The sequence below is a fragment of the Oryzias latipes genome, chromosome 21 (assembly GCF_002234675.1).
Source record: "Oryzias latipes chromosome 21, ASM223467v1".
In the NCBI taxonomy this organism is placed as follows: domain Eukaryota; kingdom Metazoa; phylum Chordata; class Actinopteri; order Beloniformes; family Adrianichthyidae; genus Oryzias; species Oryzias latipes.
In genome coordinates, this window is record NC_019879.2 from 28120404 (window position 1) to 28145214 (window position 24811).

Below are 24811 nucleotides of genomic sequence, written 5' to 3' on the forward strand. Positions count from 1 at the left end.
TTATTAACTTAGTACATCAGTCAAAGAAACTACATAAAAAAACTATGTCGGTATTCCAGTGACTAAAAAAGTTGATATGTGAGAAAAATAGCAGTGGGCCCAGGATAAAGCCTTGAGGAACTCCACATTAAATAAGAACGACACTTTGGCACTTCTTCCTGTCAAATGTGACTGTTGGTGAGTTCTATGAAGATTGAAAATATCAAAGACCAAGATGATAAAAAAACAAGCAAACTGGTATAAGTAGAATGAAAAAAGAAATGATAATCTTTTCAGGCAGATTGATGAAAACAGCAGCCAAGTTGTATCATTTAGCAGCCGTTTTACACCTTCACACTGTTTGTCACTAATTCCCAACCTACTGTTAGATTTAGCATCACCTCCAATGAAAAAAACCCTGAAGAATATTTTGAATATAGTTGGGGGGAAAAAATCAGGCACATCTAAACAAACAATTCTTTGATCTTGTAAAAAAAAGTTGAAAATAAAAAATAATTTTAACTAGTTAATATAATGTTTTTGGATTAAATCTAGAAGAAAAAACATGACATATTTCATGATTAAGTCTCCAGTTTGAATAAAACAGGGGTGGGCAATTATTTTAACTCGCATTGGGCCACATTGGGTTCTAAAATTGGATAGAAGGGCCGGACCTGGAGCAGATGCGTGGAGTGAGAATGAAATAACATGGAATGTAGATGAAAACATTTGGATTGAAAATTATATTCTAAAACAGAATATTCTAGAGTTTTTAGTTTAAAACCTTTGTTCCCATTGTAGATCAATTTTTATTGTGAAGCCCTTTGGTACCTTCAAGGAGTTGTAAAGTGCTATGAATAAAGTTTTATTCATTCATGATCTTTTTAATAAAATAATTAACATTATTTATGAAATAAAGCAAAGACCAAATAACACTATGATTTTCAATGAGAAAAATTCAGGAAAAATGTACTGCTACATTAAAAAAACAACAATAAATAATCATCCTCTCCCGTCATAATCCTAATAAAGACTTTGAGGGCTGCTGTTCCTCACGTCTCACAGTTTGCGCAGCTGCGCTGTGTTGCACGTCTGTTTCTCATCCAGTAATAATGAAAAAAGCACATTTCTCAGTCTTCTGCTGCAGCTACACATATATCTGTGTTACATTTTCACCAGTACAGAGTTCCCTCATTTATTGCAGGAGTTACATTCTAAAAATAACCGTGATCGGTGAAATCCACAGAGTCTGATTACAGACATTTATGGCAGTAAAACTCCTCACTGCCTAAATACACTTTTCTCACACAAACATGAACATTTTCAGACTTTTCTCTTGTTTAAATTCTCAACCCTTCATAGAAATGAGGTCCAGGATCCTCAAATGAAAACAAAGATCTGATCGATCACAGATTTCTAATCTGAAGAGCTCCGCGTTTCTGTACAGGAGAAACGGCACGGACTGAGGAGATTGATTGACAAGGTCTCCAGCCAATCAGGACACTGGACAGGGTGTGCTGTTTTATACAAAGTAGCATTTTCGCTCTAATAGAATGAGCTAAACCGGGAAAGATGAACTGTGACGTAGAAAGGAAAGACTGTCTTCTGTTCTGTTTGACAAAAATTTTAGAGGGTTTCAGGTTGGAGCACAGACTGCAGAAGGAGGGAAGAAAATGTCACGTTCTATACAGATCTTGATCGTGTGGCCAGATTAAAAAAAAAAAACATGGGTCTCTGATATTGTTCAGCGGGCCGGACCAAACATGGAGGCGGGCCGGATCCAGCCCGCGGGCTGCAGTTTGCCTACTGCCTGTTTATTCTGCCTGGAATAAAAAGTAAAATATGGTTTGAAGGTACTTCTGTTTGTCGTTAATCAGGTCATTTTTGATACTTTTAGAGAGAAAACCTGAAAAACTTCAGAAACAGACAAACTTTTGTGTGCGTCAGAACAGAAACCCTCCGTTTCAGATGGTTTATTGGAGTTGAGAAGTCACAGAGTTTCATTTATTCTGTTAATCCTGAAAAATCGAATATTTACTCAGATTCGCATCCTTTTTCTGAACGCTGAAACGTCTGAGATCACAGAAACATAAATGTGCTTCATAACTTATGAGCTCTAACAGCCAGCTGTGCTGAAGAAGACTCTGTTGTTGTTTTCTTCCTCCTTTTTGCTGACGCTGAAGCTCATTAACATCATTTTAGAGCAGAGAGACGGCGGCTGGACATGAACTCGTTAGCCAGCAACTCCACAGGGATTGAGCTTCATTTGAATCTGTTGTTTGCAACAAACATGAGCCTGTTTTAACAGAAAAATCAATTTGATTGAATCCAGTTTGTTATTTCAAGGCCGTGTCACACCACCACTTTGTACATTTTGTGCACTAAAATTGGTCATACATGAATAAACGTGGAAAAAGTCAGAAAAGTTGTGGTCTTTATGAGAAATTTTCACAGATGTGTCACGAATGAACCACGTTAAAACCACGGAAGAATTACTATTAAACCACGCAAAAAACACGTAAATCAACGTAGAACATAAGCCGTGTGTGATTACTGCGCAATTTATATGCAATTCATAAGTGATTTCTGCATCAATATACGGTGGCCGACAGGGCTCACACTACATACAAAAGAAACAACGCACCGGCGTTACCCCAAGCACAACGAAATTACCGCAGCACAACGGAAATGAGGACTTCTTTTTTCTTACCGGCGGAAAAAAAAGAATTTATTTTCAAACTATTCAGCGCTCCTGAGAGCAACGTGATATTTGGACAAGATTAGGGTGTTTTCTTTTGTAGATAACGTCATTTCTTACAAATATATGTTTGTCTAAAAATATAAATTTACCCAGCTCTCCACAAAGTGACATCTGCATTTAATGCTCTTTGTCTTTTTTTTCTTAATTACGACTTTTAAGTCATAAATTTACGAGAAAAAAGTTGTAGATTAACGTGGAAAAAACGTTTTCCGTTTGTCAAAGCTTAGCTTGAAGATGAGATATGTGGAGCCTTTTTGAAGCTTTATTTCTGGATAGGTTTAAAAAACAAAGAAATTCTGAACCTTAAAGCGGACTTTCATATATAAAATGAGGAGCACAGAGACACGTTTGGGTGTAGAGGACCGCTGCAGCCTTTATTCTCCTTTTCATTCACATAACCTGAAGTTCATCTGTCACCTTACGTCGTGAACCAGGGGGGTATTCCAGAAAGCAGGTTATGCTAGCTCCCACGATAAGTTTGAGGCTAAGGAAGTTGATAACCTCAGCTTTTGATGCCAGAAATGGAGGTATGTTTCAGGGTGGGTCAAGTTGCCATAGCAACTCATGCTCTGAACATAACCTGGTCGGGAGCAGGTTTAGTTGAAGCTTAGTTTGTTAACAGAGAGGTGAAGCAGCATGGCGTGTCCATTTGAAAATGATTTAGTGGATGAAGAAGCTCAGATAATACATTTTCCACCATGAGAGGGTGATAAGACCACATATGGATGTTTGTAAAGATAAACATTTTTACTTTGATCCAACTTAATTATTTGCTTCAGTTAAGAGAAATCATTTTTTAGGTCACCTTAAAAATAACACGTAGTTTTCAGACAATTATTTTCATTTCATTCAAATTAATTCAATTAAGTAGGTGTAACTTTGGTGCTGCCGTTAGATCGGCACCGCAAGGGATTCTGGGATATCATTCCCTTTGCCTGTCTGGACGGATTTGGGTTTAAGTGTGGGTTTTTGACAGAATGTGTTTAGATGTATAGCTATTTTACAGTGTTATGCCGTGTTTTGCCGAGTTATTTTGTCCTACTATGCTTACGTCGCTGCACCATGAGTGAGAAGGAGGAAGAGGATGATGAGTTTATATAGCACCCCTACAGGTGAATGCTGTAATGACAATGATGGAAAATTCTTAATTGGACTTTTGCACTCCGTGCATTTTTCTTCGTCCTTTTTATTTTTATAAAAATGAGCATATCTGCCGGCTCAAACTTAGACATATGAGAGTTCAAGAAATATAAGTAATTAAGATTGAAAAAAGATTAATGGAGTAATGTGATATTTAGCTAGATAAATACATAAAAATTGAGCTGTATAAACAATTATTGAGTTTTATAGACGTAAGAAATTAGGTTGAATAAATTTAACTAAATTATTTGTTACTAATAGAAGAAATTTATTTAAGATATATATATATATATATATATATATATATATATATATATATATATATATATATATATATATATATATATGTATATATATATATATGTATATATATATATATGTATATATATATGCGCGTCACAAGGAAAATGGAACCAGATCAGAAACTTTGTCTGTTTTTGATGATGCATCCGTTACTTTTTTGATGGACTTATAATCTTTATCCGCCGTCATTAAAATCTCAGTCTCCGTCTCAAGTGTCCCGCTTTCTTTTTTTTTCTCCACGCGTTTCCATGGTGACTCCAGAAATCGGCGATCTATTGAGAATGTCTTTATGTACCTCCTGTGCACGAGCATTAACCCAAGGTTACCAAGTCGAGCGTAATTACGCCAACTCATATCCGGTCTTTTGGAACCGACATACCCAGAGTAAGCAAGTTCAGGCGCATTTCAGCCAGAGTTCAGGCTTAAAGTCAGGCTAGTTTAAACATGCTTCCTGGAATACCCCCCTGTCATCCAAACACCAATGCGGAAGTAAACAGTGATACATACGCCCATTCCTCCAGATGAAACCTCCCGTTTCAACATAAAACAATAAAGACGAATGAAACTATTTTGTTATATTATTATTAGAACGTTGAAAATGCCACAAAGTGCTCCTCCTCCGACCAAAGCGTCACACAAACGTAGAGATCTTGTCTTTGGTGGAGGAAGAAAGGATTCAGGTGAACAGCTGCAGGGAAACCGACGACTTCATCGGGCTGCAGAGATCCTGCAAACCACCCATCAACAAATAAAACATTAATAAATCATAAATCAAACAAATGAGCTTCCAAACATTTGAAACGTTATAATAAACATTAAGCTCACCTGTTCAACTAATTTAGTCGCTCTGCTCTGCTGCTGCGCGGCGTTCACTTACTGCTTTGATCCTCACTTACACTTTAATCTGCTAAAATTACTATTTTTTTTCCCGTAATTTTACGGTTTAAAATCTTGTGTGATTTTGCTTTTTTTGGTGGCCCTAAAACTTCGTTATACCGAATAGTTTGAAACTGAATAATTTTTTCCGCCGGTATGAAAAAAAAGTCCTCATTTCCGTTGTGCTGCGGTTTATGCTGTTGCTGTGGTTATGTTGTTGTGTTGCGGGTAATTTCATTGTGCTTCGGATAATGACATTGCGTTGTTTCTTTTGTATGTAGTGTGAGCCCTGTCGGCCACTGTATCAACAAGGTAAAAAACAGAATTTTATACATGGAAAATGAGCAATGAGCCTTAAGACAAGATGTATCCCTAAAAAAATACAAAAATTACTTTTAGTTTCTGCAAAAAATACAAAAAGCGAATCCAGTTCTCTTGAGATGTAGAAGAACATATTAGCAATAAACCAATAAAAGTGTAAATATTTGCTAAATAATCGTAACAAATGAGCTAGAATTGTTTAAACAAAATGGAGTAAAGGTAAATAATGATCCAAAAATATCAATAATGGACAAAACTGCTGAATAAATGCAAAGTAAGCAAAATAAATTTTTTAAAAGCAGTTTATTAATGTAAAGCTGACCAGAAAAAGAGAGGATTACCTGGACAGAACCTCTCATGTGTTAAACACACTTCAGTGGACCCAGAATAATAAAACCACTTTTGAAAATGAAGAATAAAAAGTACAAAAAGCACCAACAGGTTCATAACTCCGCTGGAGATGGCTGCAGTTTGTCAAAACAGGCCATAAATGTCCAGTTGCCGGGCAGATTACTGACATACCTGCGTGATGTCATCGTCTCTTTTTACAGGAACTCGTGTTATAAACACAGACAAAGTTCTAAAATTTCAGTGAAATTCACTCTGGGATAATAAATAGAGAAGAGAGATAAATTCAGGACTTAAATGTTTAGAAGTTAATATTTATTAGAGATTGTTTCTACTTTTAAAGAACATGAAAAAGCTAAAAAAAAACAACAATAAACACAGTCTAATCAGTGACATCACTTCCTGTTTAGATAACTTTAACCCTGGAGAACCCTCGGTTCTCCAGGGTTAAAGTTATCTAAACAGGAAGTGATGTCACTAAGTGATGCCAAGATGATGTTAAAGGGTGTATTCGTTGTCTTTATTTTTTATTTTAATTTTATTTCTGGTCCTTTTATTTGGGCTACTGTTAATTACTGCCACCCAGAATGAACAAACAAGCCAAAAAAATGGTCAAATGAACTTATTTATGGGTTTTCCAGGGTTAAATACTCACTCCGATAAAGTCTGCGGACTTCTACCAGAACAGAGAACGTCCCTCATGATCTGGACCTTCAGCTGGTATTAGTGCAGCGGAAACAGCAGCGTGGTTTCAGGCCCTGTCCTCCTCTCTGCAGGTGGCCAGTCTTTTGGACAAGCTCCACTCCACCAGGCAGCATCTCCACCAGATGTGGCACGTCAGGAAGCTGAAACTGGACCAGTGCTTCCAGCTGCGCCTGTTCGAGCAGGACGCCGAGAAGGTGATGCCTGCAAACTGAGACCAAAGAAGAATCTTCCAAAACCTCTTCAGGTCACATCCTGCTCTAGTCAGACGGAGAATCTATAAAGAATCGGAATCGGCTAATTGGAAAATCAATTAACAAACAGGAAAACTGCTTGAAATGGCGGCCTTTTGCACTTTAAATGATGATGCATAGAAGAAAGGATTTACTGCGTGGGTTCCTGAACATCTAGAAGTGCAAAGATTCATCATCTAGAAATGAAAAATTCCAGTTCTCGTCTGTCCGGATAGTCGTTTTGGTAAATTTTCAGAGCTGAATCCTGGAGAAGGAGTCCCTGAAGGAGGAGGTTTCTGCTGTTCTTGGTTGTGGTTTTTGCAGAAAAAGACTAAACCAACCGAGAACATGAACCGTATGCGATCATTGCACAGTTTATATGCAATTCATTTGGGATTTGTGCTTCAATTATGTATTTTAGACATGGAAAATGAGCAAAATGTACGTAGAGGCTGTGTGAAACAGCCTCGAGACAATATGTATCCCTAAAAAATACAAAAAGCTAATCCAGTTCTTTGAAGAATTTAACTATAAAGCAATAAAAGTAAATATTTGCTGAATAATCTTAACAGATTAGCTAGAATGGTTTAAGAAAATGGAGTAAAGGTAAATAATGATCCAAAATTATCCATAATGGACAAAACTGCTGAATAAATGCAAAGTTAGAAAAAAAAATTTTTTTTTTAAAAAGCAGTTTATTAATGTAAAGATGACCAGAAAAGGAGAGGATTACCTGGACAGAACCTCTCACGTGTTGAACACACTTCACTGGAAATGTAAACTTTCCGTTCTCGTCAGTCCGGATAGTCGTTTTGGTAAATCTTTAGAGCTTAATCCAGTAAAAAAGACTTTCAGAAACGGCGAGCAGCAGCGTGGGAGTTTCACACGGACACAGAAGGGCGTCAGCTGACCCACCGCTTGCAGCAGCAGTAAATATTTACCGCCGAGCAAACAGAGGCGCCGCAGTGAAGGATTGTGGGGGCAGATCCGTCTGCTCACACCAGACCAGGTGTTTGTTTGCGGCTGTTTGTTTAGCTCCTCCCCCCATCGTCTCCGATCGTGAGTCAGAGCCGCAGGGCGCCACTTTTGACCCGGGGAAGTCCCTCAGCGCCTGCTGTGCTGTTTCTGCAGATGTTCGACTGGATTCGCCACAACAAGGAGGTGTTCCTCCAGAGCCACACGGAGATCGGCCGCAGCTACCAGCACGCCGCCGAGCTGCAGACGCAGCACAACCACTTCGCCATGAACTCCATGGTAGGCCCGGTCTTTGGTCTCTGTCTGCCCCCGCGCTCCATCTGACGGGGGTTTCTGTCTCTGCACCAGAACGCCTACGTGAACATCAACAGGATCATGTCGGTGGCGAGCCGCCTGGCGGAGGCCGGCCACTACGCGTCGGCGCAGATCAAGCAGATCTCGGCCAAGCTGGATCAGGACTGGAAGAGCTTCGCGGCCGCCCTGGACGAGCGCTCCACCATCCTCGCCATGTCCTCCGTCTTCCACCAGAAAGCCGAGCAGGTGAGACGAGAGGCGGGCGGCGCCTCCCTCTGATGTTCTTCTTGTTTAGCCGCTGAACAGATCAGACGACTCATTCTTGGACGGTTGACACGGCAACAGATGGGCTGGTTTGATTCCCGCTGACAACACAGAAATGCACGATTGAGGGAGATGAAAGGGGGGGGGGCGTGATCAGCTGGGGGGGGGGGGGGGGCAGAAATCAAAGCCGAGCAAAGAGGTCCTCATTCATTCATGGGGAGGTTTCTATTCATCCATCGCAGGCAGGGAAGGTGCCAGAACATGAATGAGGAAGAGACAAAGTGCGGCAAAAGGATGCGTTTCACATGAACATCTCTGCTCATGGAGTTATATTTATGCCACCACGCTGCACACGCAACTTTCTAAGTTGCAAGTAAGAATATTAAATATTTGCATTCAATTTTTTTTTTTTTTGCTTTCAAGAATATTTTTGCGAAACAAATGTTTTTGCATGCGTTGTGTGTCATCATGCTTTTTTCCGATCTTTGATTTTGCCCTCATAATTTTCAGTTTAGCGTGACAAAGCTGCCATCGAAATGCCTCCTGATTGGTCCAGATTCTAACCAATCAGGTGTCTCTCTCTCATATTGACGGTGCTGGAAGGCAGACACGGACTTTGGACTTTGTATCAGTTCTGTTCGAACTGGATTCTGCTGTTTTTAACCCCTCTGCCAACAGAAATTACGATCAAAAAAAGAAAAAAAATTAAACATAAGTCACACTTTTGGGAGAAATTTATTTAGGAAATTACGGGAACAAGTACGGACATTTCATCTTAGAGTGTATTGAGACGGGTCAGATCCTTTGTTTCCTTTGTCATCAAGCTGTTCCAGACCAAAGCTTGTAAGCAAAACCATGTGACTAAAAGTCTCTTCGCTCATTGGTCAGGAACTACAAGGGCGGGGAAAAGCAACTAGAGAAAGACAGACGTGCTGCGCTTTACAATCTTTATCGGGACAGTTAACTTGTCAAAACTTTATGTTTCGATTGGCAGCTTTAAACGTCGAGAACAAAACTTTTTACGGTACGGCGGAGGAATCCTACAAGGCGGTTACTGGCTTTAACTCAGAGGACGCCAGCAACTGCAGTGATCAGGAGATAAGTGTTGATAACAAATAGATTGTCGCAAAACAGTGTGAGGACACGACGTTAACTGGGATAGGCTCCAGCAACCCTGTGACCCTTAAAGCGAACCTGAGGGTCTAAAGACGGACGGATGCTGCAAAATGCTGAGCCATTGTTTCTATGATTACCCATTAAAAGACAATTCTAAAGTTAAAAGAAGTTTGAGTCAAATGTTAAAAAGTTTTTAAAGAAACTAATCTATATAATGCTGCAAAAACACAACAAAAACTCTTCAAAGAGCGTCTAAAAGTCCAGCCGCCGTTCCTCCCACCACGGTGACGCTCCTGTTCGCTCCGCAGTTCCTGTCCGAGGTGGAGGCCTGGTGTAAGGTCTGCAGTGAAGGAGGACTTCCCTCAGAGATGCAGGAGCTGGAGATCTCCATCCACCGCCACCAGAGTCTGTACGAGCAGGTGACCCAGGCCTACACCGAGGTGAGCTGACTTGCCGAGCAAACGGCCTCCGCCGTTTCTGTGAAGCAAAACCAACGTTCTCCCGCCGGCCTCCAGGTGAGCCAGGATGGCAAAGCCCTGCTGGACGTCCTCCAAAGACCTCTGAGTCCCAGCAACTCCGACTCCCTCACAGCAACGGCCAACTACTCCAAAGCGGTCAGTGACTTCAAATCCCAGCAGCCCCTGTAAGGCGTTTGGTGTGAAAACGGTATTTGTCTTTGTGCAGGTTCACTGTATCCTGGATGTGGTTCACGAGGTTCTCCACCACCAGCGACGCCTGGAGAACATTTGGCAGCATCGAAAAGTCCGGCTGCACCAGCGGCTTCAGCTGTGCGTCTTCCAGCAGGACGTCCAGCAGGTACTGAGGAGCACCGTCAGCAACGGCTTGAGAACCCGCAGGTTCATGGAGGTTCTGCTCAGGTTAAGGAGAATTTAATAAGACGTTTGAGCTGCGGATCCGGCGTGATTCTGCTGGCATGTTTGAAACCGCTGGAATCTCTCAGAGATTACAGAGGTCTGTTTGTTTTCCATCAGCGATGGTGCAAACGCTGCCGCCTGCAGGCGGAGACAGGAACAGCAGCAGATCCGTTCCTGGTCCTGCAGCTCAGGACTGAAACGCTTCCTCTGCTGACAAATGGGAGGGGCTGGACGTCCAATGGAGGATTTTCAGTCTCCTGGGGGGGGATTCTAGAGCTTCTCCCGTCAATGATCTTCACTGTCTGGTTCTTTCAGTAGGGGGTGGACTCTGAAGCAACTTTTAACACAGAAAGGAAAGAAAAAACACATTTATGTTAAAAATAAATCAAGAATTTTCCATTTTTTATAAACCCTGTTTGTTTACGCAAATAAAATGGTCCAAACAGGAAGTCCTCATGGTTGGAGAGCAGCTTGATTTTCAAAGTAAAATGCCTCTCCCCTTGTTCCCTTGTGGTAAGGCCGTGGCCTCAGGGAATCCAAACCGTTCTGGTTTTTAAGGATTTTTGCAGGGAACTTTGAAGTGTTTGTAGGTTTGAATCTCGGTCAATTCAACTCACTTTTTCTTTAAAAAATATTCTGCATCTAGATCAGGGGGGGGGGGATGCTTCCCATTAAACTGACCCCATTCCAAACGATAACGTGGAACGTAACGTTCGGAATGGGGGTCATATAGACCCCACAAGACAGATTGTTCAGCGCACTGTCTTGCGGGGTCCAGATGACCCCAATCCCACTCGTTAACGTTGGGAGTGGGGTCATCTGGACAAATTGTAGATGTTGTTGGGGCCCACAGCTCCAAAAGTTTGCCCACCCCTGGTCTAGATCTGCAGCAGCAGCGTGGCTCAGGGTCATCTAAGGTCACAGAGGGTCATCTAGGGTCACCCAGGTTTACTGAAAACTTCTCCAGGCGAGTCCAGACTTTGAAAATCACAGCTGTGGGCCTTCGGTTTCATGTCTCCACTGTGGCTCAGGCGGTTGAGCAGGTCGGCCAGTGATTGGAGGGGATCGGCGGTTCGATCCCCACTCCCCCCAGCCAACCCTTGGTGCAAGACACTTCACCCTCCCTGCCTCCAGTGTTGCTCTACTGCCGTGTGAATGTCTATGAATGTCCCGGCGTACTGGACGACTTTCAGTCTGCCCCAGGGCAGCTGTGGCTACACCAGTAGCATCACCAAGTATGATAGATAAATATAGTATAGCAGATAAATCCAATCCATTAAAGTCCGTGTCACTTCTTAACCCTTGTGCTATCCTAGGCACTTTACCATTGGGAGTGGGATCATCTAGACCCACTAAACAGAGCTCTGAACCTTTTTTCTTCAATGATTTGTGATCTTCACTGGTGTCCATGGATTACATGAAATCTTTCCAGCTTTATCCACCTTTGTCATGGTAGGAAGAACACGTCAATGTAAGGGCGGGGTCATAGAATAGCACATGGGTTAAAGCTTGTTGTCTGCTCCAGATTTACAATGATTTGAATTAAGAAATACTCCGAAATGTCGTTTTAAGCTTAATGTCCTTTACATTTGTGAGGAAAACGGCACCAGAACATGTTAAAACACCATTTCCACCATTACGGCTCGACCCTGATGCTCCTGCATGGAAAGCTGTGCTCCAGATAAAAACAAATCTCTTTTTCCCGTCTGCCTTCAGCTTAAGTCTTCTCGATGGACCAAGCGGTAGGTTTTATGTCTGTGTTCCTTTCTGGTTCCACCCACGTGCAGCGTTGCATTCTGGGATGAAGACATTGCAGGCTTCGAAGGCGTCTCTCTGTTCATTCGGGATCCCTGAACAGGAAAACGATGACAGATTCCGATCTTTCACGGACACGGTAGCACAAATGATTTAAAGCTGCTGTGCGTCAGCGGCCGTCACCGGCCGCTCAGCCGGCGTGTAAACAAGAGTTCATGAGGGAGAACGGAGACGGAAAACCCAAAGATGAATGCTCTGATTCTGGCGCCCTGAAGACGGTATTATGAGACCCCAGAGAGAGTGTGAGAGTGTGTTTGAGGGAAACGCCAAGAGCAGCAGCCGTCACGCTTGACTTCCTATGAGGCCCCAGAGAAACGCATTCATAAAGAACGAGTCACAAAAAAACGTGTCATCTACAGAGTCCTGCTGAACGCAGACAGAACATGTCGCGTCTCAAGGTAACAAGGGCAGTCCGCTACGTTCACAAGCGGCTGGATAGCTCCGTTGGCTGAATGTAGGACTGGACGCAGGAAGCCCAGGGTGTCCCAGGCCGTGCAGTGGGCTCAAAATCCGGTGTGGGTCCTTAGGCTTGTCTGGGTTGACTTGAAAACACAGGGTTGTGTCAGGAAGGGCATCCGGCGTGAAAACTCTGCCAAAACACCTGTGCTGTGGGGACCCCTGACGGGATAAACCGAACAGTGACGTGCATTCAGATGAGGCGTCATTGTGTTAAAATAGAAAAAAGCACAAATATTATTTTCCACTGATCCGTGTTAAAGATACATTTTCAGTTGACTGTACACGTTTTCCACAGTTTCTGAGGTTAAAATTGCTGAATTTGAGTGTGGCGCGATCACATAGGGAGCGGAAACTCCGGGTGAGGCTCCGTCGCGTCATTTCTGACGGCAAGACTCTGCAGGTCAGAATGCTTCTGGAAGCGCGAACAAAAGGCTGTGGGTGAGGCATGCCTCACCAGCAGGGGGCAGACGTGAGCTGACAGCTGCTTTGTAGCTACACTGGTGCCCTGGAAACAGACTAGGGACGTCTTTCTCTATTGAGAGGGAGAAACTCGTATAAACTAAAGGAAAATAAGGAATACTTTCCAACAGACCTTAGAGCTTTTTGTGGAGAAGGAATCAAAAAGTAAGGTTTTTAATTTTTGTTTTTTAAAAATAACATGGGAGTAAGTGAGGGGAAAAAATTAAGTATTTGAAAACAAAATACATTTTAGGCCTAAAAAGAATTATTTTATGAACATTTTCACAGACATTTTATAACATTAAAGCACCAGAATTTGAAGCTGAAAAACTACCAGCAATAGTTATGGAGGGTGAAAATGAAATGTGTGCTGAACACATCTGTATACTTTGATTTGTTTATAGTGTAAACAAAAGCTGAGCTGCTGCGTAACTAGCTGTGTTGGAGAGCTGTCCGTACCCCATACACGGCACGACTCCGAATAGTCTCAAAGAGGGAGAGGCAAAGAGAGGCGGATTGCATAATTTCCTTTCCCAGAATCAAAGCCTATTTATTTGAACACACTCAAACATACAAACAGCATGGACGTCACTTCTGTTCACAGCCCCCTCACTCATGGTGAGGAACTTTACACTCAAGATTCCTCACTTCCCATGGGCCTTAGGAGCTGAAGGCGGGACTAAGACTCCGAACGTTACGGTTTGTCCCTGGATGACGGTGAAAAAGGTGACAGGTGTATCCCTTGTCATCCAGGTGATGGACTGGATCGAGAACCACGGAGAGGCCTTCCTCAGCAAACACACAGGAGTTGGGAAATCCCTTCACAGAGCCCGAGCTCTACAGAAAAGACATGACGACTTCGAAGATGTCGCTCAGGTGAGTCTGTCCATCCATCCAGGTAAACCCAGCTTGACCGTTTTTCTTTGTCTGTTTTCATGGTTCTAGTTCTGTTTTTCAGCTGGGATTTACTGTTGGGAGAAAATAGCCCATCAAAGTAGTAAAGAAACCCTAAAAAAATCTTTTGTTTAGTTACAAACATCTGCAAACGATCTGCGCTGATTATTAGCATGAACGGTGGCAGGAAGTGTGAAAACCCGCAGACGTCTGACCATATATGGTCACAAGGTTTTCCTGAAATATCTGCAGATGTTTCACTGCCGAAAGAGAGGTGAGGGGCTTAGAAACATGCTGAAGAATTTAGAAATGATCAAGCAACATAGACACCCAAACACATGCCTTTTTTTGTTTGTCAACAACATAAACAGGTCCAACAGCTTTTATTTCTGGGGAAAGAAACTGTAGAAACCTTACTCTGTATGTGGGAGTTACAAGTTTTAGGACTCCATTTCTGTTCACACATCTCAACGTCTGCTAATTATTTCACAGTTCAGAGGTTGGCATGGCAACAACACAACTAAACACTACACCAGAGTACGATTTTTTTAAATGAAATATTAGTTATTTTTGCAGCTCATTTTCCGACGACTCAATCTCTGAGGCTCCGCCTTTCTTTCCTCATGGATACCGCCCCTTTTTATGATGTCAACCTTGAGCCGGCCTCTGCAGTGTGTCTGAGTTTCTCCCACGAAAACAAACGACATCTAGACTTTTGCAAAGATGGATGTGAAAGCCTTACAAAAGCGTTTTTGCCGATCACCGCTAGCTCCTGCCATAATCTTCGGTCTAAACCTTTCCAGATGTGCAGCCAATCATCATAATCCCTCATTTATTAAGTGTTCTGACAAATCCTTTCATGTGTGAAATAACTAAACTGTCAGTCAAATGTTGGTTTTTCTCTGCCTTTCTTTGTCTCGTTCTGTGTCCTGAAGAGCTTATTCCACATAATCTCTTATATTTACCAGAGTAGACACTCGCTAATCCAGATTGCTCCTCCTCGTGACTTCTGACAGCATTCATGTTCTCGCAGGATTACACGCTGTTTGTGCGTTTATAGGAAATGTTGTGTCGCCGACTTTTACCGGTTTAGGGTTTAATCCTGCAGGAAGTCTATTTGGTTTCATTTCTGTCTGTTCAGACGAAAAGGTCACAGATTTAGAAAATACATTTATGATCACAGGAGTCATTCATCCCCATCAAGTCCATCCATCCATCCATCCATCAATTCCTTCATTCATCCATCATGTAATCTATCTATCTGTCTGTCTGTCTGTCTGTCTGTCTGTCTGTCTGTCTGTCTGTCCGTCCGTCCGTCCGTCCGTCCGTCCGTCCGTCCGTCCGTCCGTCCGTCCGTCCGTCCGTCCGTCCGTCCGGTAATAATCTATGATGTTTCTATCATAGATAGATGTTTCCATCCATCTATCCATCATGTATGCAATTGTCCATCCATTCTTCCATATCTCAATCCATCCATCATGTATCCATCTAGAATACAACCATTTATTCATCTATCTATCATAAACCTGTCTATCTTTTCATCCATCCATCCGTCCATCCATAAAGAATACAATCACTTTTTACCTTGATTTATTTCAATAATATTTTGTAGTCATGCTGAATTTTCACTTACAGAGAGGCCCAAACCATGACTCTACCACCATTTATTATTGTCTGGAACTCAGTCTAAATAGTCTAAGTCAAAATCCAGCTGCCGTTGTGATCCTGAACAGTCATTGAAATGATAAAGGCAATCTAGCCTGATGATGATGAAGGTTCTACCTTCACCTCCTAGAACACCTACACTAATGCAGACAAGCTGCTGGAGGCGGCAGAGCAGCTGGCCCAGACAGGAGAATGCGACCCGGAGGAAATCTACAAAGCAGCCAGACACCTGGAGGTCCGGATCCAGGACTTTGTGCGGCGGGTGGAACACCGGAAGCTGCTGTTGGACATGTCCGTCTCCTTCCACACGCACACCAAGGAGGTGGGCTGCAGCTTTGCCGCATCCCCGTGAATAGGTGGTCGGTGTCCTTGTGTGCTGATGAAGCTCCGTGTTTGTGTCCAGCTGTGGTCGTGGATGGAGGAGCTGCAGAAGCAGCTGCTGGACGACGTGAGCTGCGACTCGGTGGACTCGGTTCAGGCTCTGATCCAGCAGTTCCAGCAGCAGCAGACCGCCACGCTGGAGGCGACGCTCAACGTGATTAAAGAAGGAGAGGAGCTCATGCAGCAGCTCAGGTAAGCCTCAGGTCCTCCGTCATGAACAGGGTGGAGTTCCAGAGGCGGGAAAGACGATATCTGTGAAGGAAGTCGTGCTTGTGCATCGTTCATTAAAGCTTCAGTTTATGATGTAAGGAATATTTATGACTCAAGCCTAGACCATGACGACCACATGATGAAAATTCAGGAGTATTAGCCTGTTTAGGATTTGGTTACCAACTCGTCTTCTCAAATCCAAAAATACTCTGAGGGGGTACTAAGTTTTGCCCTTTTAAGCCTTAGTCATATGTAGCTGCTTGGGGGGTTGACCAGTACCTCCGGGGTTGTTCGGGCTGTAGAGAGGGGCGGCCGCATCTTAAGGGGAGCGCAGGTCCACCTTGACGATCGAACGGCCACCTCAGGGGATGTCATGAAGATGGAATGTACCTTTGTCATGTGTGTCTCTAATGGACTTTTCACGCAAGCACCATCGATATATAACTTTTAGATCTCATTGACGGCGCACATGTCATGTTAAAATGATGTAACACCCCTCCATAAGGGCAGTTGGGGACTAAAGCTTTATTTAGGGCTGTGAATTCCTGCCAGATTACCGAACCTACCCATTATTTCTTATTACAAACAGCAAATTCCATTTCAACGCTGTTCCATTCTAAAATTGTCATCAATAGTAACAGATTTTTACATTAAAAATCAACAAAAATTTGTCTTTTTGTTTGAAAAAATACAAGGAATAGCTTTAACTCGGCACCTTCTTGGTTCTCTCTTCTTAAGGTTTTTTTCTTCCTAAGTAGAGCTGCACGATATGAGGAAAACTTGCGATATGCGATATTAGTGATCAATATTGCGATAACGATAAATTTTCGGTAAATAAACAAATTGAAAAATAAACAAAAACATCATTCCCATTTCATTGCAACAGTTTACAAATTATACTCCAAATGACCCTCATCGACATGGGGGACAAACATCTAACATAATAGGCCTCCATCTGATTGGTCAACAATGGGAAGGCGTCCATCTGATTGGTCAAAGCATAAAGGATTTATTTGATTCGTCAAATGCTTCAAGCTGCTAGAAGATTGTTTTAACACATTTTGGGTTTGCGATTTATTGCGATATTCGCCGTCTTTTGCGATATGCATATTGCAGAGCTGGATATTGCGATAACGATAAATTTGCGGTATATTGTGCAGGCCTATTCCTAAGTCATTTCTCTTTTACTTGTGCTTGTTTTGTGTATTTTATAATGAGGAGCTCATATTTCCTTTTTGCATTGGTGTTTTTGCATCCTTGTTTGTTTTTATATAAAGCACCTTGAGCTGTTTCTTTACATGAAAGGTGCTATAGAAATAAAATTAATTTGAATTTGAATTTAGTACTGAAAGGCCTAGCAAATATGCAATGGCAGCGTGGTTTGGGGCACCAAGTGTCAAAGATAAAACTAAACTAAAGATCTGTGGTTGTTGGGACCATCAAACATTGCAAGTCACATACGAGGAAGCAACACTTAGGCTAGCAAAGAAAATAATAAACGACCCAGGAATTTGAGCTTTTACCTTGAGGTAGACGATTTAGAGAAGTCAAACACAAATCTAATGGTTACAGGTTTTCATTTATTCCAGCAGCGGTCATCCTGCTGAACAGGAACTGATTCGTTTATTTTGCAGAAGAAAATCTTTGTAGAGCAGTTGTCCTTCAGATAGAAATAAACAAAATCTGCGTTCTTCTTACTTGCTTTGACGAACATCAATTATATGTATCTATTACTTTGGTGCCTAGTTTTAATAGTTGTTATACATTTATTAAGAGTTGTTGTTTTGATGATGTACTGAAATTATTTTTAGCACTTATGGTTTTAAGGTTTCAATTAGATATTTTATGAAACGTGTTCTTAACTGTGTGGGTCAGCTCTGTGGGAAATCCTTTATACTCCGGTTTTTATTATTTCTTATGTATTTGTCTTATGTATTTTTATTACTCACTGTATGTACATGATGTGTGAATGATGTTATACTGTTAAGTAGTTCTGTAGCCCAGACAATAAAGTTTACCTGACCTTCCGTTTAAAGAAAAATGGTTTGATTGGACTTTACACAGGAAAGTGGATTCAATGAAACCCATTTAATTCAAACACAGCTGTAGTTTTATTGATTCTATTAAAAGTCTTTAAAGTCTTTATCAAATAAATATTGGTCAAAAAACGCGCTAGCAACTTTTCTGAAAGTTGTAAATCTTATATTTGCAGAGATGCGGCCATCACCACCAACAAGACGCCACACTGCAGTTCCATCGCTCACATCCAGGGGGTGCTGCAGCAGCTGGATGAGGCCCAGGGCCAGATGGAGGAACTGTTCCACGAGCGGAAGATCAAGCTGGATATTTTTCTGCAGCTACGCATCTTTGAGCAGTACACCATCGAGGTAACCGAACTGGAGGCTCTTTGGTTTCATGCACTTGAATGCATCACCAGCCTGATGCAGGAGAGGAGATGTTCCGATTGTTTTCGTGCGTTTGCTCACATGGTTAAATTGCAGGTCACTGCAGAGTTGGACGCCTGGAACGAGGATCTGACTCGTCAGCTGAACGACGCCAGTCGCTCTGGCGGAGGAAGCGGCGGCAGCGGCGCCTCCTCCGGCAGCGCGGAGGACATCAGCCTCGCCGAGCAGCGACTGAAACGTCACGCGGAGAGGAAGGCAGCCGTTAACAACATGATCTATGAAGTGATGCAGCAGGGTCAGGACCTGCACCAGTACATCATGGAGGTCCAGGCCTCAGGTACGCCGATGAATGATGAACGACTGTTTCCATTAACCCCTTCAGGGGTAGAGAAAAACCCCTTCAGGGTTATTAGTGTGAGGAATAAAAGCCACTGAAGCGGGGCCATGTGCTGCTAAAAGCCTCCACCTCTTCAGCTGCTCTCAAGAACTCATTAGCTTTCAGGCAATTTGGAGGTTCAAGTGTGTCCTTGTTGAATTCCCAGCTGCATCCTCTCAGAGCTCGGACACTTTGGCCGAATGACAAACCAACAAACTTGCTCTGTGGAGAAAAAAAACGCCACAGACGTACCGTTTTTTCACATCGTCTGCATTGAATCTAGTCATTCACCACCTTAACATTTAGATTTTACACTCTTTGCATGTTCAGCTGCCGCTTTTCTGTCTTCCAGCACTTTTGGAAGTCTGCCAATGAATTTCTTTCTTTCTTTCTCTTTGCCTTTTCCAGTTTTCACAGCCGCTCAGATATCTGCGGTCCTTTTAAAAAACAGGCTTTAAATCATCAATAATTCTAAAATATTCTAAGTTTTTTTTATTTTTTTTACTGTCATTGTATTCCTACAATGAAATTTTGGTGGCACTCATTCAAAAAAGTAAGAAGTAATCAGATCTCTTCCAGTGTTGCTAGATAGAGTCAAGATTTTGCCGCCCAAAAGTTCTCTAAACACCACCAGACCCAACAAAAAAAACACCCAGTAGTATTAATCAGTGATTCATTTGCCCAAATTAGCAGTGATTATTCATTATTAAGCATACTTCCTGATTTAATTGAACTGTGGAAGAACTGTGGAAGTCCAACTTTGACACTTTTTTTTTTTGCTGTACTCTAAATATTACAAAGTAATGCAGGAAACCGTAAAACATTTTTTTATAAGCTACATTTTTGATATGCTAACACTTCCTGTCTGGAGGTGAATCAGAGACACGCGGAGCTATGCAGAACCTGAGAAAGCTCCATTTGCTTTGATTCTGATAACTTTGATTTGGTGTGAGAGGAACCTACAGAATCGGGTTTAGACGGTGTGACAGTGGCGTGCACGAGGCTGCGCACGCGGCGGCATTGCATCACGGCGTTTCTTTCCTCAGGGATCGAGCTGACGGGGGAGAAGGACGTGGACCTGGCCTCTCAGGTTCAGGAGCTGCTGGAGTTCCTCCATGAAAAGCAGCAGGAGGTGGAGCAAAGCGCGCAGCACACGCACACACGGCTGGAGCAAAGCCTGCAGCTGCGCCACCTGCAGGCCGAAGTCAAACAGGTAGAGTTTGTGAGAACCCCATTTTCAAAAGCAGCCGTTGTCATTAAAAGAAAGAAACGTTCCGACTTCCGGTTCTATCGGACACAAAGCAGGAAGAGCGCAGAAAAGAATCGCGGCTAACGTGGTTCAGCTGCAGCGAGACTCACTGCTGCTGCAGATGGAGACCGCTGAATAATGGATGAGCTTCATGGCACCATGCTAATGACACGCACACACAAACATGCGAGCCTCTGGAACGTTCTTGAAGGCCGTGTCCCACAGCCCTTACGAACATACACCTGCATGTTCCACGTATGAAATTTACACGGATTCAGTTTTTAGCTGTTCAAAGTTTTTTGAGAATTACGCAGTGCACGCATATTTTATGTAGTTTATACGCAATTATTGCCTAAACGGATTAGGTAATAATTGCGTATAATCAAATCAATTTGCGTAAGGTTTAGGCTAAATTTCATGCAATTGTGTGGGATTTTTTTTTTGATAGATGCATACACAAATTTGTGGCTTATCACAACCGTCCCATGTATGTCTAACGGACATACATGGGACGGCATGTACCACCAATGTATAACTTTTATATCACTTATACGGGGCAGATTTCACGTTAAAGTTAAGTGATTGACCCGAGAATCATTGATTAATTATGGTTTGATTTCCGTTCCTTCGTATTTATTTTACCGTGGTTCATTCATGATACACGTTTCTCTCTTTTTTTTCACGTATCATTATGTTTGACCGAATTTACATTCATGCAATCTGCGCAAAATGTACGTACCGGCTGTGTGACACGGCCTTTACTGTAGATTCTTTAAACCGCTCATCTAAATGTCGGTTGATTTTGGTGCAGCAGCAAACGTTTCTTTGCTAAAAAGTGGTCATGTGATGTACTGTATTTGTTCTTGGAGGCGTGTGCCCAGTAGTGTAGTGGCGTCTCTGCGATTCACATAACGAGGTTTACTTCTTTATGGGAGAAGCTGCAAATAATGATGTCTAAAGGCTTGTACCATGTGCCTGGTTCAGGAAGTGGCTCAGAACTTGACGGGAACTTTGACAGTTGACATGAATCTCTCAGGCTCTATTCAAACACGCTTTAAATTCTTACAGACCAATATTTTTGCGTCCAGTAGATGTACTGCTAAAGCAAAAGAAGCTTCAAGAAAGCTTTGCGCTGGAGTGAACCAACTGGATGAAAGGCTTTAGTGCTTCATGAAGCTTCATCTGCCCATCACTAAGCTCTAAACACCAACTAGGACTTCAGAGCTTGTAACAGCAAAAAAGGATGCTTAAAATTAAAAGCTTTTAATGCTATTAAACTTTTAATGCTATTAGAACCAAAGGCCAAGTGGAAAAAGTGAGCTGCTTCACCCCGCATGTACCTTTACGGTCCAATTCTAGTGGAAACGCTAACCTGAATTGCCTGGACCGTAGCGCTCAGTGAAAACGAGGCTGAACTGTACCTGACGTGAGAAAAGCTCCTCACTATCTGCCGTGAGCAGCTGAAAAAGAAAGGGTTTCTGCAGAAACTCTGAGGAAAAATGGCTGTTTTGATCCACAGCCTGAGAGGAGGAGGGTTTCAAACCTTTCACTTCTCATCAAACGCTGCTCCACAGTGGGCCCAGACTGCTACAGACCTGTTCCTGAACCTTTGCCGCTCTCTCTGTAGGTGCTCAGCTGGATCCGAAACGGCGAGTCCATGCTGAACGCCAGCATGGTGAACGCCAGCTCGCTGTCGGAGGCCGAGCAGCTGCAGAGGGAACACGAACAGTTCCAGATGGCGATTGAGGTGACTAACGCGCACACACACACACACACACACACACACACCCCCCCCCCCCCACACACACACACACACACACACACACACCACCACGCTTACTGTACTTACAGGATTCCCATTCGTCTGTGTTTGCACGTCCCTGTTGATCCAGTTCTAACCAGATTCTGTCCCCTCGAACGCGGCTGCGGTTCCCGACTCAGTTCTGTAGCATTCTCTTGAGTCGTGCACGCGCATCCCTCAAAGCACAGCTGGGTTCTGGTCTTCGCCCGTAACCAAGCTTTGAAACACACTAACGAAAAATCCAGAGAACAAACCCAGATGTGATTAGATCCAGACTCGGGCTCCACTAGGAGTGAAGGAGGAGGGACCACCGTTGTTCTGCTTTAATAGAAAAGTTTAATGTCATCAGCAAAGCAGGAAATGCATGCTATGCCGCACAGTGACCAGACCTAATGAAAGCATTTATGAAGTAAAACGTTGGGGGTGGAGGTCAGAGCCCTGAGGGACTCCGTGACTGACTCTGGCAGCAAGCCTTTAGACGGCACGGTGGGAAAAATACAATCCAGTTGAGTTAAAGACTACAAAAAAGAAAGTTCTCAAAGAGTTTCTATTTTTTTTTTGAGTTTTGTCAGTTTTATTTAGCCAAATAGCTAAATTAAAAAATAATCTTTTCCCAACGATTTACCTTTTTAGTTTCCTATTATTCCTATAATGTGTGTTTTAAAACATCAATTCTTTTACTGCTTTTAAAGAAATAATTTATGAGATTTAGGAGCAAAATCTAATATTTGCTAAGTCTTATCTGATGAAGAACATGTGTTTGCTCATAACTCAAACCAGAACAAAGTTCTTTGATAGAAAAAGCATAAAGCACGGCACGTTCCAATCATATTTCTTAAGGATTTTCTCCTGATTCCCTTGGAAATTGGAAAAGTAACTCAGAATCTCCTCTTGATGCCTACACTTATTTTTAGCTTAAAAAAATGCTTTTTTTTCTGTTTTTGCTGTCATATAGAAGCTAAATTAAAGTTATTTTGGTCCCGAATGTTTTGAATTTTCCGTCAATCGACCTTTGCTAATGACATAATTCATTGAAATAAGGATTGTCGATGCTGGAGGACTTGAACATTTCATTTCATTTCAGTGGCTTCAAGTTTTGAGAAAATAAAAAAAAAATAGTATTGAATTTAAGAACTTATTAAAGGACAAAATGTGTCAGAGAAGAACTTTTAAATCCTTTTTATTTTAAAGTACTCCTGTGAAGTTCTATCAAACACCCTGATAGAAATATTCCCATCTCTCTGTCTGATATGAAACATTTCTTCTTTCTCTTTCCTTCAGTCTCTCTTTCACGCCAACTCCCTCCAGAAGACTCACCAGAGCGCCCTGCAGGTCCAACAGAAAGCCGAGGTAGATTGCAAGACCTTCACGATCTAAGATTTTAACGTCTGAACGCACATGTATGCGTGTGAGAACGTTAGTTGTCATATGTCCATGTCGACATGTTTGTATGTGAACATTTTTGGAGCCAACAGGTATGTTTGTAACATGTGTGTGGACAGGCACCGCCCCTTTTTGACAAACATTTACACTTGATAGTAATGATTATAAACTTCCAGCAACTTGTTGCTATATGATTCTACCCCCCCCCTCCTTTCTATAATCCCCCCTTTCTTTTGTACCCTTACCCCCCCCGAAACATTCCTCTCTCTTCTTTCCTCTTCTTCTCCTTTTTCGTCCAGTTCGATAAACAACTGTTAGAAATATTAATATAAATAAAGTTTGGTCTAAATTACAAAAGGGGTTTATTCAAATATACTCATTGTGTGTCAGAAGATTCATAACCCCTGTTGTAAAAGTAAAATATGTTCAACCCAAGAGGCCTTCAGCTCTCATCTGTTTGCTCAGCTGTTGGACAAGTTAAGAAAAAGCAAAAAAAACAAAGACAAGCGTCACAACGCGATGGGCAGGCATCCCGATTTTATTGAAAATCCTCGGCGTGGTCATGGATGTAGATGGCGGCAGTTAGACGGGGATGACCCCTGGGTGACCACAGGGCAGTGACGTTTCAAAGTCTTCGCATGGCAGCCCCCCGGTAGCCCGAGGGTCTATAAAAACGAGTCGTTGCTATTCTTCTGAGTAGTGCAGGAAGTACCATGTTCTGTGTTCTTCATGTTCTTCTCAGCATCAACCACGATTTGTCCAGATGCTGTGGTGCTTTTAACGCCACGAGTTTGTGCGGCATCAACCCCCTTTTGGACCCACGGAGGCTGGGATCACCAGATGGACGCCCGGTCATTGCCGGGCCCCTGACCCATGTCAACAGCCCCCGTCGAGTTCCCGCCTTTGCTAACGCGCGATTTCAAAGAATCGGACGGTGGCAGAGGGACGGCAGGGGGGTGGCAGTCTGCAATCGGCAGTTCATCCGATTTAAGAGAGACCCTCCTATCAGCCAATAATCACGCGGCTGCCTTCCTGCCATCCACCTGTCAGTGGACCGCCACCGCGCGATCTCCAAAAGTACCTAGTTGCCTACTAACTGGTGTCCAAATATAGTAAAATGTGTAGTTTTTCTCAAAACCTCTGCAGCCGCCGTCCGGCGTGTAAGAAGGCGACTGCTGCCCCCCGACCACACCTGCCAAATTCGCTCAAAAACTTGCATTTAGGTCACCGCACTGCAGCATTTTGGGATTTATGACCTTATTTAAACACATTTTCTTAATAGAATTCACCTATTCTTTTAGCATTTTCACTTCTGCATGTATCACAATTGGCATTTTTTTAACATTCTTCATCTAATTGATCATTTCTTTTATTCAATGAGTCATTAATTGTAGCGGTTAGAATTCATTTAGCATTTTTTTCTGTTTTAATCCTTTTTTATAACATTGAGACAGAATAATATTGTAAATATTTTTTAGTTTTTACAGAATTTATTGAACAATAATATAAACTGAGCATAAAGTTTTA

The 24811-nt window shown here is 42.4% G+C and overlaps 1 protein-coding gene across 2 annotated transcripts in view; it reads left to right on the top strand.

The window, feature by feature from the left end:
* The window catches only part of kalrn (kalirin RhoGEF kinase), a 128272-nt gene that overhangs the window by 42491 nt on the left and 60970 nt on the right, over positions 1-24811 (top strand). For both annotated transcript variants that reach the window (XM_023951149.1, XM_023951150.1), the window contains exons 8-21: positions 6505-6627; positions 7795-7917; positions 7987-8178; positions 9621-9752; positions 9828-9926; positions 9997-10128; positions 13674-13796; positions 15610-15801; positions 15883-16052; positions 18283-18457; positions 18572-18812; positions 19898-20064; positions 21728-21847; positions 23183-23251. In XM_023951149.1, coding sequence (XP_023806917.1) covers positions 6505-6627; positions 7795-7917; positions 7987-8178; positions 9621-9752; positions 9828-9926; positions 9997-10128; positions 13674-13796; positions 15610-15801; positions 15883-16052; positions 18283-18457; positions 18572-18812; positions 19898-20064; positions 21728-21847; positions 23183-23251 — 2058 coding nt within the window. The remainder of the gene's footprint in view (positions 1-6504; positions 6628-7794; positions 7918-7986; positions 8179-9620; positions 9753-9827; positions 9927-9996; positions 10129-13673; positions 13797-15609; positions 15802-15882; positions 16053-18282; positions 18458-18571; positions 18813-19897; positions 20065-21727; positions 21848-23182; positions 23252-24811) is intronic.